Raw genomic sequence first — 15,954 nt, forward strand, 5'->3', positions numbered from 1 at the left:
ATTTGAGACTCAAATATGCGACTCGAATCTGCTACTCAAATATGCGACTAAAATCTGCGACTGAAATCCGCGACTCGAATCTGCGAATCAAATCTGCGACTAAAATCTGTGACTCAAATATGTGACTCAAATCTGCGACTAAAATCTGCAGACTCAAATCGGGTATGAGTCGCAGATTCAATTCAAAAGTTCCTTAAATCATCAATTTGCCAAATAAGAATCATCATCGAAACAACACTTAATTACTTAAAGCTGGTTAGAGGAATGCAGGTTGCAGGTGCTTTGCCTGCGCATTGAAAAATAAAACGAAAAATACCTCATATAGATTAACTCATCCCAAAGATAGATTATTTAACCCCTTTTACATCAACTATAGCGCATGTAAATGAACTGCACCATCACCATATCTTAACATGCACAACACCTAATGAATTGAACACAAGTGCATGTCAATATTACAGCAATAAATTAGTTTTGACTCACCCTGTGCAAAGCAACATTAAGTGACTTTCAAGTTGCAATATTTTACCATAACCAACTGACATTTACATCGATAATACCTCTCATTCATCAACTTGGTGCTTGAGTGGCTTCCCTTCTGCTGTAATAACCAAAGGATGCTTCGCCCTACCTATTTCCCTAAATCCGCAAAAGGATATGAATATCCTCCCTATAAAATTGCATATAGACCTTTTTCAGGATTCTTGCATCACATTTATCTCTACTTCTACACATATGGGACGCAAGAGTATAGTTTTTTTTTTAGTTCGAAGCATAAAAAGCTTGTAGAAACCTCTTAAAAGCGAAAAAGTAGTAAAAGAAGAAGTTGCATTTGTTAAAGCAAAGCCTTATTTCTTTGTAATGGATTATGAATAATGATGAGACTTTTTCGATGTGAGTTCCTATTTTTTTTTTTTTTTTCTTTTTCTTTTTCAACTTGAATTTCACTTCATCCCATTGGCACCATGCAGCACCAGCAGCAACGAGAACGAGATGACGGTCTTGAGAAGAACCAAGATGAAAAAAAAAAAAAACTTAAAACCTCTTAGAAAACGATTGAGAATTCAATTGGACGACTACGTACGTAGACGAGGACGACGATGTCGATGTTTAAGTCGATGTCGATAATGTTGATGATGACAACAACAACAACAGCGCATCAGCAACGCCAACAGGCGAGATCCCACCAACGCGCAATGAATTGAAAAACCATTGAAACCTAATGACACGAAAGAGAATAATGACAAGGATAACATTCATATCCTCTGCCACAGCTACAAGCAAGTGAAGCAAGGAGCAGCAGCAGCAGTAGCGCCTTCACAATCAAGCCAAAGCAACTTGCTATGATAAAATGCCGAGCTTGTTCAGCAATCACTCGTGCATGACTGCACTCGATGATGATGTTGTCTCCCTTGTTCGAAGCAATCCAAGCGACTTTGCCCACGCTGCTGCCACCATTTTCTTTTTTTAAGGCGGTCGGTGTAGTTTGTCAAAAAAAAATCCTCCTCATAGTGCGATTAATAATAAGGAAAACGCATTCGATATTATATAGTTGTTTAAGGACCTGACCTCTTTATAATCATCGCAGTTCGTCTTCGATTGGTTTGTCAACAATGCGGAAAGAAACACCGTCAGCGATAAATTCTCAAGACCCTCTAGTTCCAAGCGCCATTATAATCGAAAAAGAGGTTATGGCGGGTTGGTTTTGACTCACATTAAAATTCATTTAATTTTTCTGTAGAAAACTTATTAACTACCAGATGCATGTTAGATGATGATGAAGAAATATCCCGCAAAGCTAATTAAAGAAACATAAGCTAGAGGTAGTTTGAGGGTGTTTAATTATAAAGTGGCAATGATGAAAGGAATGAAGAACGTTTCTTCATTTTTTTTTTGTGTGTTCTGTTCAGTTTCCTTGGGTTAACTTGTTTTGTCAGCTACGTTACAAAATGTCTAGACATTATACAATGAATTAAGCTATGATGTTGGCGGACGCGAAGAAGTCAAAAAGAGGGGGTTAAAAATTTTGTTATTTTTCTTAAATACCCCAAAGAGAAATAAAGATGAATTTTAGCAGTTTATTAGTTTTGACTTTTTGGAAAATAAAAATTGCATTATCATATCGCCACCATATGGAAATACTCTGCACTTTCTAAATATTTTGTTAAGGATGATTTTTTCAATGTTTGTTAAGAATGTTCTAGCACTACAGAAATAATATAAAAACTTTAATATAAGAAGGCAATGTTTATAGAAAATTGAATCATATTTGGGGCACTGTGGCGTATGCGTGCTTTTTTTAAACATTACTAAAATTAATTTTTCATCATAAATATGACATTGGCGAAGGTGATATTATCGTCTCTTTTTTACCAATCTGTTTGGCAAACTGTGTAAAGTGAATTGAAATCATATTGCCAATCAAATTTTGAAAACTTTTAAAAACATTTTACTTCGAAAAATCGCAAAGCGCCTTCAAATTAGTAAAAATTCAAAATTCTTGTTTTTTTTTTCAAAAAGAGGGTTACCAAATGAATATTTTTTGGAACAAAACATTTTTATAGATTCTTTTTCATGTTACGGCAACGCTCAAACCATGAACAAGAAATTTTATTTCTTCTAAAATGGCTGCTGCTGTCGTTTAGGTTTTCAAAACGCGTCGACTCGTAGTGCAAAAAAAATAAAATCAAGTGGAGTGATCATTTTTTTTGTACGTGTTTTTATTTTTTTTTTTTTCGGCAACATGCCACTGTCTTATTAGTTAACTTTTCTAAGAACTGTATTTGTATAAATTGTACTTTTCCGGTTATGTGAGTTTTTAAGAAAAAATAAAAATGCAGTTTTAATGTAATCGAATATAAGGTGCACAAAGTTTTAAACTCCAAAATTTTGTAGACAGTGGAAAGTCTCCAGATTAGCACTTAATCATTAACATTTAATTTTAACGGGATTGAGTATAGATCACTTTAAGGGGTTATATTCATTTGTAATTTTGAAAAATCGAATTTTGTTTTTTTTTATAAATATTTTTAACGTACCTACATTATGTTTAAGAATATTGTACGTTCAGATTAATCGAGCATATCTTCGAAAAAATTAGTAATTTTTTTTAATTTGTAAAGACGTCTCAACTTAGTGGTTCCAAAAACTTTAAACGCGTTTTTCTCGAAACAGTGTTTTCAAAGTCGATAAAAATGTTTCTCCGAAACGGCTGAACCAAACACCTTGAAATTTCTATACCATCTTCTTAGATCCATTTTTTGCCAGGTAATGATTGAAAGCATTAGGTGTCTGAAAATGTTTTAGTCACTTTAAAATGTAATTTTTTCTGAAAAAAATGATGTTTTTCTTCGGTAAGTCAAAAATTATAATTTGGACTATTCCTTTAATCATTTCTTAAAATGAATCGTTTGGTTTTATTTTAATTTCCCAAGGAGGTCCTCTACTACAGGAACAACGGTGCGCAATATTTTGGTAAATGCATTGTGATTTTTTAAAGTATAATGAATGTGCAATACTTAAATTTATTCTATGTATTTATTTAATAAAAACCTATTTACAAAAAACACTTTTTTTCAAATGATTTTGACCACAAAACGAATTATGCCATTTAATCTCTGGAAAAAAAGGGGAAATCATTAGTGCCGTACCTTAAAAAAATAATTTTGTATTAACAAAAAGTTTCTAACATTTTTCAAAAAAAAAAAAATAATAGTTATGCTATTTTTAAAAAAATATTAATCAATACTCTCAGTACCCAAAATGAAGACACGTCATTTTGAATTTACACTACATACTACTACTAGTATAAAAGTAACTGATTTTATTTAATTTTTAATATGAATTAAATTTAGACTTGAAAAAAAACAGTGGGTAATAGAAATTAACTTTGATTTCGTACACTGTGGCGTATGCGTACTTTATTTTTAAGAAAATTCATTGAGATGTATATTTCTGTGTGTATAATATTTTAGAACAATTTGGCTTCACTCAGAATTTGTAAACCTTTTCAAATTAAAATAAGAGTTAAAAATCGTGTCAGTCAACACTGACACTGAAAAAATTCACCTTAACACAACTCATATTATTTCTGAATAAAATGCAAACTTAACTCTAAAAGAGAGAAAGAAATGATGCCGCGGTACCATAGTACAACCGGTAAACTAAATGAGCTGCAAAAGCTACCCTTGTGTGTTGATGATGGTGAAGGTCTCTCTCTCTCTTTTTTTGCTAAACGAGCCCCAAGCGACCATCCAACCGAAATGTATTTCCTTTTTTTCGTCCTCCTCATCCACAGAGCAACAGAAATGCTCTGTAATAATTTACATTTTTCGCTTCGTGTCATGTCGTAACATTTTCATGATGTCCTTAATTACGAAAAGGACACTTTTTTTATGTTTTTTTGTTGCATTCAAAATGGCAAAAGCGCGACATTTCCTTCTAACTTCTCTCTCTCACACTTCTGCTGCACACTTCTTGCCTTTTTGTAAGTTCTCGCAATAAATGTGCAATGGTATATAAAAAAAAAGTCCAGAAAGGATGCTCTATAAGTTACGCTATAGCTTTTGTAGAGTTTCTATCCAGGGACCAGTATACTCTTTAAAATGGGTGTGTTTGTGTAGTCTCTATCGTTAAGTGGTGTATTAGAAGGGATAATGTTGTTATGGAGAAGAAAAGTGGAATGTGTTTGTGTATAGCCATAGGAACTAATCATTAAACACTGTAATGGGATTTCAGGATCTTTGAGTCTTTTATAAATAATGTTGGGGTGCAGCATGAATTTATTGCAAAAGGATGGTCATTAAATGGTGTGGCATTGGCCGCCAAGTTGGAGATTAAATGAGGGGAATGCAAAAATTAATTTCAATACCTGAAGGGATCAAGTGAAAATTTGGAGTGGCTTTTTTGTATTTTGGGCACTTTTTTGATAAAAGCCCTAAACAAAAATTCTTCAAATCCTTGTGATGTAAAACTAGGGTTGAAGTCAAAATCCCGAAAACTGAAATCCCTTAAACCCAAAATCCTAAAAATATAAAATCCGGAAAGCTTAGAATCCTCAAAATTCAGAATCCCGAAAACCCAGAATCTCGAAAATCCAAATTCCCGAAAAACCAAAATCCCGAAAACCTGGATCTGGATTTTGGGTTACAAGAACTATGGTTTTTCGGGATTCTTGGTTTTCTGGATTTTGGAATTTTGGGATTCTGGGTTTTCGGGATCTTGGATCTTCGGGATTCTGGGTTTTCGGGATTTTGGATTTTCGGGATTCTGGGTTTCCTGGATTCTGGATTTTCGGGGTTCTGGATTTTCGGGATTTTTGTTTTTAAGGGATTTTGAGTTTTCGGGATACTGGGTTTTCGGGATGCTGGATTTTCGGTATTTTGACCCCAACCCTAAAAGTATGGTAATTTAAATTTATTTTGAGCAAAAGTCACGTTTTTTAATAAAAAAAAAAGCAAAACCTTCATGTCTAGCCTTAACCATTGTTAACCAAAACCCAAAATGCTTTACCGATACCTTAAAAAACAAACACCTCTGAGGTTTCAAAATGTTCCAACAAAATTGTATTAATGTCATACAAAAAACATTCCCTTGTCAAAGAACATATCACTTCAATTTTAATCCCTATGATGTCCCCCTAGAGCCCCATTTACACTGAACCAATCATCTTTACAATATTTTCATTTGAACCCTTTTTCAAAAAGGTCAGAAAAATATTCAACCCCCCTAACACTAAATGCGAATACTTTATCAATCTGCAGACAGAAACAAACAAAAACAGCAGTCAATTCTAAGCTGTGTTTTTATGACATTTGCAGTTTTTTTTATTTATTTTTTTTTAGCTGTGAAATATTTTAGTCTACAGACTTTTTACGTTCTCCGATTTGGCGAAACAATATTCACCTCTGACAACAAAAAACACACAAACACAGGACAAATAATAAAGAAAAAAAAAATAAAACTTTTTTATTGGTGTAATTTATAATGGTTACTGCTCTGCCTAGCCTTTCCCATCCTCTGACTTCCTCCATACGAATACTCCCTTTTCTGACGCGACACTCTCAACTTAACTCAACAAGGACGATAACAGTAAACAAATCAACAATAATTCCCTGGTGTGAGGATGTCAAAAGCAATTTACTCGGGGATTCAGGATATAAAAGTTCCATTTATTGTTCGTGATTTATTTTATTTGATTTCTGAATTGAGGCAATACTCGCACTGACTCTTTTTTTCATTTACCTACCCGACCCGTATAACTCGATATACCACCTAGAGGAGTATATAGTAGGTAGAGGTTTCGTCACCGGAGGTATCAGCAATTAACCCGGTATAAACTACGCAAAGCCATATAAAGCGGAACAGGAAACCCAAAGTTAATCGCGTTCAAATACATTTTGAATTTTCAATTAAGCTGCGATTCATTTCAAAATGTTGATGATGGTGGAGTGCAGGGACGTAACAAGATGGGGTTTTTGGAGAGTTGGAAACCTCTATCACAATAATATTAATAAAGGAATATTGAAAAAGTTTAAATCCTATGTTTGTGTAGTAATGCTGTGACCTCAGTGACAACTGACATTTTGAAAAATGAGAACGTGTCCTAGACACATTCGGGACACGTTCGGAACCATTCGGGACACACTCGGGATACGTTCGGGACACGTTGGGAAACACTCGGGACAAGGTCGAGACACGTTCGGGACACACTCGGGACACGTTTGTGACACACTCGGGACACGATTGGGACACGTTCGGGACAGATTTGGGACACGTTCAGGACACGTTCGGGACACACTTGGAACACGTTCAAGACACGTTCGGGACACGTTCGGGACACGTTCGGGACACTTTCGGGACACGTTGGAACACACTCGGGACAGATTCGGGACACGTTCAGGACACGTTCGGGACACATTCGGGACACGATTGGGACACACTCGGGACACTTTCGCGACACGTTCGGGACACGTTTGGTCAACGTTTGGGACACGTTCGGGACACGTTCGGGTCACATTCGGGACACATTCGGGACACATTCGGGACACATTCGGGACACATTCGGGACACGTTTGGGACACACTCGGGACACGATTGGGACACATTAGGGATACGTTTGGGAAACATTCGTGTTCCGAAAAAATTTCTAGCTACGGGTTCATCACTATATTTACCAAATGGCTGTCTATCTTTTTGTCTGGTGGTAAGAATTCGCAATGCTTTGGTGTAACATCTCTCTCCCTCTCTCATTTTCCATTCATCGGACATTGCAGCCACCCAAAATGGCTCTAATCTAATCTCAGCGGAAATGAAAATAACAACCAAACCTAATCCATGTGGTGATGGTCATGTACGTACACCAGTAGTAATTTTTGCGTGAGAGCAAAACCCTCTATTCTATGTTGTTTCTACATATATTCGTATTAGAACGTTACCAGAAACAAGAACCCGGATGTTGGAGGTTGGTTGGTGTATCAGTTTGGCAAACGTTAAATAATTCGTTTGTATTTTCTATTTCCAAGAGAATGCTGCTGCAACTTAAACCGCACCTATCGACCCAACTGCCAAACATATATCAGCCCGTTACGTTCCCAAAACTGAAGTATTTGAAATGCTCAGATGATGGCTGTCGGTGGATCAGCAATAGAGTGGTTGGTTTGTGGTTCAACTGAAAGGGGACTCTCGCCATTGCATTGCATCCAGCCAGTTCGCCAGTGTGCAAGGATTTATTTTCCAAAATTCCAATAAAACTATTTAATTTAACTGTGTGTGGGTATGAATGCCTTAAATGCACTTCGGTAGAATTAAAATGGTAATTTAGTAAAAGCAACGTATTAGTGTTTTTTTTTTTTGGAAAAATTCCTTAGTTTATAGAAAAATTTAAAACAAAACAAAAACGTTGTATTATGCTGAAGTAATTTAAAGCACATTTTATTAAAATTCAACCAAACTATTTTATATTAATCCTTCAGGTTAAAAATTTTGATGGGGTTAGAATTTCAAATGAAATTATGAGTTTGGCATACCTGGTTTTCTAGTGGTTGTGGACACATAATGGACTCATAATTAAATTTTTCGATGACAGGTATTTGGTTCTATTGCAGGCAGTATAATTGATCCAGGATTTTATTTCTATTTTTAGTGTAGGTATGCTATAAAACATATAAAAATAGGCAATACAAACATTTTTTAAAAATGTCAAAACCAATTTATGAATGGCAAAACGAAAACTGAAAAAGATTCGACAATGTTACTATTATACAGTATACACATAGGGAAATTTTTTTTGACTATTTGAAAGATATCTACCCCAGGAAAGTTACAGAGCACGTACTTGCTCTTGTAGTTCAAAGTATCGTTATCTTAAATAGCTATTGGAAATTTAAGATTTTCTTTAGTGTCGAGAAAAAAAAATAAAAAAAAAAATTGCAAGTTAAAAAAATTCAAATTAAAATTTTTTTTTCAAAAACTTAAAAAAAATTATTTTCAAAAACTTTTTTAAATTTTTTTTTTTATTTTTGACACTTCAAAATTATGTCTCTAAATTTTGAATAAAATTAACTTATGCTTTGATGAACTTATATGAACTTAAAAAATATGTTAATTTTTGAAAAACGGCAACGACATATTTCCGTTCTCCGCATTTTTTGAGAAAAACTAAAAACGCAGTTTTGTAAGAATCAATATTAAGAAAAGATATTAAAAAAATAAAAAAAAACGGGTCTAGGGAATTACGTAAAAATCATGTGTACCAAGTTTCAAGCAAATCCGTCCATCCGTTTAGGCCCTAGCTCGATGTACAGATGGACGCACAGACGCACATATGCACATACGCACAGACGCACAGACGCACAGACGCACGGACCGACTAACGGCATGACGAAAACCACTTTTTTGATCTTCTCCATCATCGTAATGTCGGTTTTGATTAAAACCTCGATTTTTTTTTCTACACGAAACCACTACTTGCCCTATAGAGCAAGTAAAAAATAAAGAACTAATACGGATTTTTTTCAGGCCCTAGATTTTGAAATTAGATTTTTTGAAAAACAATTGCTTTTTAGCGTTTTTTGGGCAGTTTTGTGTTTTTAAGATATTTTTTAAAACATCAAAAAAAATCTCAAGCTAACAGAACTTATAGGCATTACTGATTCGCATGCGAGTAAAAAATTGGATTTCTAAAATGACATTTAACAGAATAAAATGAACAAACAATTTCTTTTGCTTCAAAATTTTTGACCGTTTTCAACCTTTTTTTATTAATAACTTCTTTATTTTAAAAGATAAATGATAAATGAATTTATAGAGTAGATAGATTATAGGCATATTTTTACAAAGTTTTAATCATTTTATATTCAGAATTCGGATATAACAGTAAGTAGATGCTCTTTTTGTATACACTTTCTATCAATTTAAGTAGAGAAATTACGTTATCTGATAATATAATCTTTATTTCAAAAAATCAAAAAATACCACAAATTCCTTGTAGAGATCGTTTGCTACGACCAACCACCGCAGTATAAGTTTTAATTTTGACATGGTTGGTTTTAAGAAATTGTAGGTAACTGATTTTGTAGATGTCGCACAGATATGTTTAAGGCATATTATTAAAGCTGAAAAAATAAGCTTTTCTATGATATAAAATATATTTAAGGTTGTTTTTTTTTTAATGGAAATTAAGGAAAAAAGTTTGTTTTTTTTTTTATTAAAACTGATTGCATTCAAAAACTTCCATCTCTTTTTTTAGATGGTGTATAGCCATGATTAAGGTGAATGTTTTTAGCTGAAATAACAAGCTTTAAGACAATATTAAATTTGTAGTGGGTTGTCAAGTAAAAATATAAACCAAATGTTGTGCGAAAGAAAAAAAGTTAATTTCTTTTTGCTTTTTTCATAAAAATTAGTGATTTTAAGAAATCATTAATTCTCTTAGCATTTTCTTGTAAATTTTATGATTGGTTTCAAAAAATTAATCCATTTTTCTACTAAACATACAAATATATTATTTTAGGTGTCATGTACAATTTCCAACTTTTGTATGTATTAACACTCTCACAATTTTATCTTTCTAAGGAAATGTATTGTAATCAAAATGAAATAAAATAAACATCTTTTACAAACATAATAAGTATGACCAAAAGAAGCCAAAATTTTGTAATCAAAATGAAATAAAATAAACATCTTTTACAAACATAATAAGTATGACCAAAAGAAGCCAAAATGTATTATAATAAGTTAATTAAATTAATTATTGTTAAAAATATTATAGTTTTTCTACTTTGTTTAAGATTAAATTTACAATTCTAACAACAATTTTAAAAATGTATAAAAAATATTTTCGTGCCAATATTCCAATATTTTATTCAAGTATTTAACTAAAACTTATCAAAAATTTTTTTCAAAAATTTAAACTTTTTCGATAATATTTCTGCCCAAAATACCAACAACGTAAACACCACCATTGCTAACCAAACATAATATATTCCACTCAATTCTCTCTGTCCAATCACAATCTCCTTCGGCAATATTGATGATTTCAAATATGACCAATCAATTTGTGTTTTAGCCCATGAATTCAATAAACCCGCAGAATTAATTCGTTGTATTAACAAATTTACACGATCAACTAAAAATGAATGTTTTGTAAAATAAATACAAATATTTTGTAACATAAATGATTCCTTCAATGTTGTCAAAACACCACCTTTACGATTTTCACCAACATAATTTAACAAAAATTCTAAAGGTGAAATGACAAATAGCCTTTCGTTGGAATGTTTTTCTAAATAAACAAATAATGGAGATTCATGTCCTTGAAAATCAATGATTTTATGTTGAAGTCCTGTATCGGTGAAAATAGTTGTGTCATTCAAGGCATTGTAACCAAATTGGCTTAGTATGATTGTGTAGTCCAAAGCAACAACTTCACAGAGAAAAATATGACCCGCTAAAAACTAACAGATTGCCATATTGTTTTACCGTCCATACATTTCATAAGGAAATCTTATTAAAATCAACGATTAATAAGGTTTTTTTAAGGAGATTTCTTATTATTTTTATAGAGAAAATCTTATTAAAATTTGACTGAAAAGTTGATTTTTTTTGCAACTTAGCACTAGAACAAAAATCGCGATCAATATTTTCATGGCAGGTTGGTTCAGGTGGTAAGGTGGGCGACTAATGATTCTAAGTCTCCAGTTCGATTCCCAGCCTGGTCATGGTTTTTTTTTATTGTTTTGCAGATTTTAAAACAATAAGGAAAACCCGATTGTTTTAATAAGGTTTCCTTCTTGGATGAAAACCATAGAGAAATCTTATTGTTTTTGTTCTATTTTATGTGGTCTATTTTTCTCTGTGTTCACTAATTCGAGTTGGACTCTGTCGGAAAAGATTATTCCTTAAAAAATGATAGATTATACCAGAATATTGAGCTCGAATGACAAGACCAAATAGGATCCAAGCCATGACAAATATTCGTCTTGAATTCTGTACTGGCAATGTAATTGATGGTAGTCCTAAAGTCCATGCAATAAAATTAATGCATCTATTTCGTCGTCTTTTATTGGGCATAAAAGTTGACCATTTTTCGATAATATAACCAAAACCGAGCATTATGATGAATGATGCTATCAATACCATTGAAGCTTTGAACTTGTACGGAAACCATAAGATACCAGGAGATTCGTAATTTAGTGAATTCTTGACTAATACAGCCACGTTTGACGATTGGAAATATGAATCTGAAGCTGTAAGGACCTGACTTCGAGCTCTGGTAAACCAAAATGATCCAAGACTCATGTCAGCGATTCTTTTATCGAGCTGAAAAATAAAACGAAGGAATTTATTTTTAACCAAGTTGTAAAAAATATTTTTTTAATTCATTTTTTTTTTTCCACTACAAATTCAAAAAAAAATATTTATTGCAAATAAAAAAATTGCATTCAAAAAAAATGTATTCCAACTGAAAAAAAAAAATTGCATTAAAAAAAAAATTTTATTGCAACTGAAAAATATTTGCATAAAAAATAAAATGCACGACTGGGTCGCACGAACTTGCTCTTAGAGTTAAAGTTGCTTAAATTTTTAAGACTTTTTATATAGAAATTTGGAAAAAAAAAATAAAATTCGTTTAAAAAAAAAAATTAAATAAAATCCGAAATTAAATTGCCCTCCAAAACAAGTATGCAGTTTGATTGATATATTAAGATGCATTTTTAGAAAAAAAATTTTAAAAATCGTTAGAGCCGTTTTTTAAAAAACTAATTTTTTATAAATAATTTTTTGGAAAAAAAGTTTTAAAATAAAATTGGTATGCCATTCTTTAGAAATCACTAATCAACATCTAAAAACAAAATTTCAAAAAAATTCAATGTCCCGTTTTCGAAAATTTGATTTAAAAAAAAAAAATTTTCAAATTTTTTTTTAAAATCCAAAAATTATTTTTTTCAAAATCTTATTTTTGGCTTATATTTAAATTATATAAATACTTCTTCACAAAAAGTTTGGTTGAAATCGAATAAGCAGTTTCGGAGATAATCGGATTTGAAAAAAAAACGGTTCTATGGCAGGTACCGTTAATAATGATTTTCAAAATAAAATTTTTTCATTAGAAGATAGACCTTAGCTCAAAACTAACATTTGAATTTTTTAAACAAAATCGTTAGAGCCGTTTTTGAGATATTTCAATTTTACTTAAATCGGTATATGACAAAGTACCGTTATTTTTGGTCCAAAAAAATTAATTCCAAAAACCCCTCTGGAGAGTCGCCAAATAACGCTACATACTAAGTTTGGCATTAATCGGTCCATCCGTTTAGGCTGTAGCTCCTTATACAGACAGACAGACAGACTGACAGACAGACAGACGGACTTCCGGGACCCACTTTTTTGGCATTGTCTACCATCGTAATGTCATGGAAAAATGTTATCTCAACTTTTTTTTTTTTTGTACGAATGCATAACTTGATATATAGTACCTATATCGCAAGTAAAAATAATTATTGGAAACAAGAACATATTCCATTAAGAAAAATGTTATTGCAACTGAAAAATATTTGCAGTGAAAATGTATTGCAAATAAAAATATTTTGCATTTAACAAAAAAATTATTGCAAATAAAAAATTTTTGCTTTAAAAAAATATTTACTGAACAAAATTTGAAAAACATTTTTGTATGATATAAAATAAAAAAAAAAATGTGTTATTGCAACTGAAAAATATTAGCGTTTAAAATACAATTTTTATTGCAAATACAAATTTTTTTACATTAAAAAAAGTTTATTGCAAATATAAAATTTTCTGCATAACAAACAATTTTTATTGCAACCAAAAAATATACTTAGTTTGGCGATTTGACCATACATTAGCTTCAATTTTAGGTTGAAATAGCTAATGTATGGTCAACTCAAATCTCCAAAAATGTAAGAAATTTGACGAATATTAAAAAAAAAACAAATATTTATTGCACACATTTTCCATTCAATTTTTTTTTTAATGCTGAAAACTTTTTATTTGCATTAATTTTTTTTAATGCAAAATATTTTCATTTGCAAAACCTACAAGTTTTACTTCGAAGGAAATATTTTTCAGTTGCAATACAATTTTTTTTTTAATGCAAAAGTTTCTTATTTTCAATAAATATTTTTTTTAATGCAAATATTTTTCAGTTGCAATAAAAAAATTATTTTTAATGCAATTTTTTTTTCAGTTGCAATAAATATTTTTTTTAATGCAAAAATTTTGTATTTGCAATAAATATTTTTTTTAATTTGTAATGGAAAACAAATGCATTAAAAAAAATATTTTTTAATTTCAAATGCATTTTTTTTTTCAACTGATATTTTTACAATCCTATTTCTAACCTTCAAGAAATTAATACTCACCATATTTATTGCCCCTGTTCCTTTGGTATAATTACAAAAAACTACACCTCTTTCTTGGTCTTTCGGTGGAACAATAATTTCGACACTAAAATTCATCAAAGAACTTAATTCCTTCAATAACTGGCCCTCAAAACCACTGCTGATTTTTTCTATACCACCACTTTTTGTGTTATCCAAACCTAAATATGGCGGAGTATGCCAAGTAGCCACTTTAATCAGACACTTGTGCATATTTTGAAGCTTTTGGGGAAATAAGTCTGCATTCACCATTGCCCCATTTTTAAATCGATTCACTTCCACGGGGATAACCTTATTGCAATGGGATTCAGTAAAGGGGAAATATGTGTAAACAATAAGGTCTCCCTTTGCTGTTTGAACTTCGACGTTAACATTGATGATGTAGTTTGCCCAGCAATACGAAAGTATACCTTTTATATCAGCTTCCAAAGAACTATCTTTGTTATGGAGAAAAATATGATAGAATTCATTGATGTCATAGTTTTTAACTTTATTTGCAAGGTCAATATTCCTGAAAAGACAACATTTCAAGTTAATTTTAAACAAAAAAATCTTCTAAAAAGTCTTCTTAAACTTACAAAAATGATTTCAAGGAATCCACCACCAATATATTGTAAGCTCTCATTCTAGCATCATAGAGACCTGTTCTTACAGAAATTCCATTATTTACAACAATTTGTGTTTTAATGTTGTCATATGAACCAAATAAAATTGCACTAAGATCCTGATAAAAAGTTTTAGTTTCCTCCCGTTCGAAAGACATTACAAATATAAACGAACCACCACGTGGAACGAAGAATTTTTCGATTACATAAAATAAAGAATTTGCAATTTCTTCATTGATATTGCGATCGGAGAATTGTCCACGAGAATTGATTAAGTAAAATGTTAGCAAGGCTTGAATGTTCATGTTTGCTGAACGAAATAACTGTGGAAATGTATCTTTATTGAGTGAGGTAAATGTTTTTATATCAATCCAAAATGAACTATTTTATATGGATAGTCAAGAATTACAGACAAAAAAGCAATTAGAGGCTGTAATTAATCAATCATTAGTGTTATTTGGATGAATATTTGCGTTTTGAAAGGGTTTCTACATAATCGTTCATAGAAACTCCAGACGGCAAAATAATTTGATGTGACGTATTGTTGAGACTTTAACTGTTATTTAAGGTCAGTAAACTCTTGTTTATAGGATTATAAAAATAAAAGCAAGGTGTGGAGCTTATAGAACAAAAATTATTTATAACCTTTATTCAACTCTGTCTGTCTATATCTATCTCGAAATACAGACCAAACAACTAAAGCGATTTGCCTTGAACTTGGTAATTAAGGGTTTTGAGTGATTCCCGAAAGGATAAATTTAAACTTAAGTTTTAGGGGGCCAAAATTATTGGTACTTGTCATTTGACCAAAATTGATTAAAAAAATACTTGTACTGTTGCACATCCTAATTTCTAATTTTGAAATTTAAAAAAAATATTTTTTGAACCGTTATTAATGTTATGTTAGTTTATGTGATTTTTGAATTTATATTATTTTTCCAGTTTTTATTGAATTTCTTTAAAAATCAATTTTTTTGAAATGGTTTTGTGTATAGCTTTGAATTTTGAATACAATATTCGAATTCCTCGGAATATTCTACATCAATTTCATATATGATTCTCTATAAAATAGTGAGACCGAAAAAAGTTCTAGCGACATGAAAAAGTATAAACCAAATTCGCAAAAAAGAGGTGTGCCTACAGAGGGTTAACATAGGACCAAACCCTGCGCTTTTGGTCCATCGATCGGTCTGTCCATTTGTACATCGATCACGTTTCCAAAAGAAATATTACCAAAACATTCATATTAACAAAATAAAAAATTATTTAAAAAAAAAGGTTTCTTAGAGGACAGAAAAAAAATGTTGGATTCACTTATTTAACAAAAAATTAAAAGGGAACAATATGATTGAAAAATCACAAGTTTTTCAAGTTAAAATGTTGAAAATATCGATTCTCTGCATAGGTATAACTTTCAAACATAAAATCCATAGAATAATATTGTACCT

At 31.4% G+C, this 15,954-nt stretch overlaps 1 protein-coding gene across 1 annotated transcript; it reads right to left on the reverse strand.

Moving 5' to 3' along the window:
- Positions 1 to 1,110: 1,110 nt before the first annotated feature.
- Positions 1,111 to 14,811, reverse strand: LOC129909676 (uncharacterized). Its single transcript, XM_055986750.1, has 5 exons — positions 14,480 to 14,811; positions 13,884 to 14,412; positions 11,421 to 11,820; positions 10,471 to 10,924; positions 1,111 to 1,219 (listed from the first exon to the last, which is right to left on the reverse strand). Exons 1-5 carry the CDS (start codon positions 14,809 to 14,811, stop codon positions 1,111 to 1,113), a joined length of 1,824 nt encoding a protein of 607 aa, XP_055842725.1.
- Positions 14,812 to 15,954: the final 1,143 nt, after the last annotated feature.

The sequence above is a fragment of the Episyrphus balteatus genome, chromosome 2, assembly GCF_945859705.1.
Source record: "Episyrphus balteatus chromosome 2, idEpiBalt1.1, whole genome shotgun sequence".
NCBI classification, from domain to species: Eukaryota; Metazoa; Arthropoda; class Insecta; order Diptera; family Syrphidae; genus Episyrphus; species Episyrphus balteatus.

Coding starts and splice junctions, on each gene's coding strand:
- LOC129909676 (XM_055986750.1), bottom strand. CDS start 14,811: ATGAACATTCAAGCCTTGCTAACATTTTACTTAATCAATTCTCGTGGA. Junction 10,925..11,420: donor CATTCGAGCTCAATATTCTG/GTATAATCTATC, acceptor TTCTCTGTGAAG/TTGTTGCTTTGGACTACACA. Junction 1,220..10,470: donor AGTGGAATATATTATGTTTG/GTTAGCAATGGT, acceptor TCGTGTCATTAG/GTTTCAATGGTTTTTCAATT.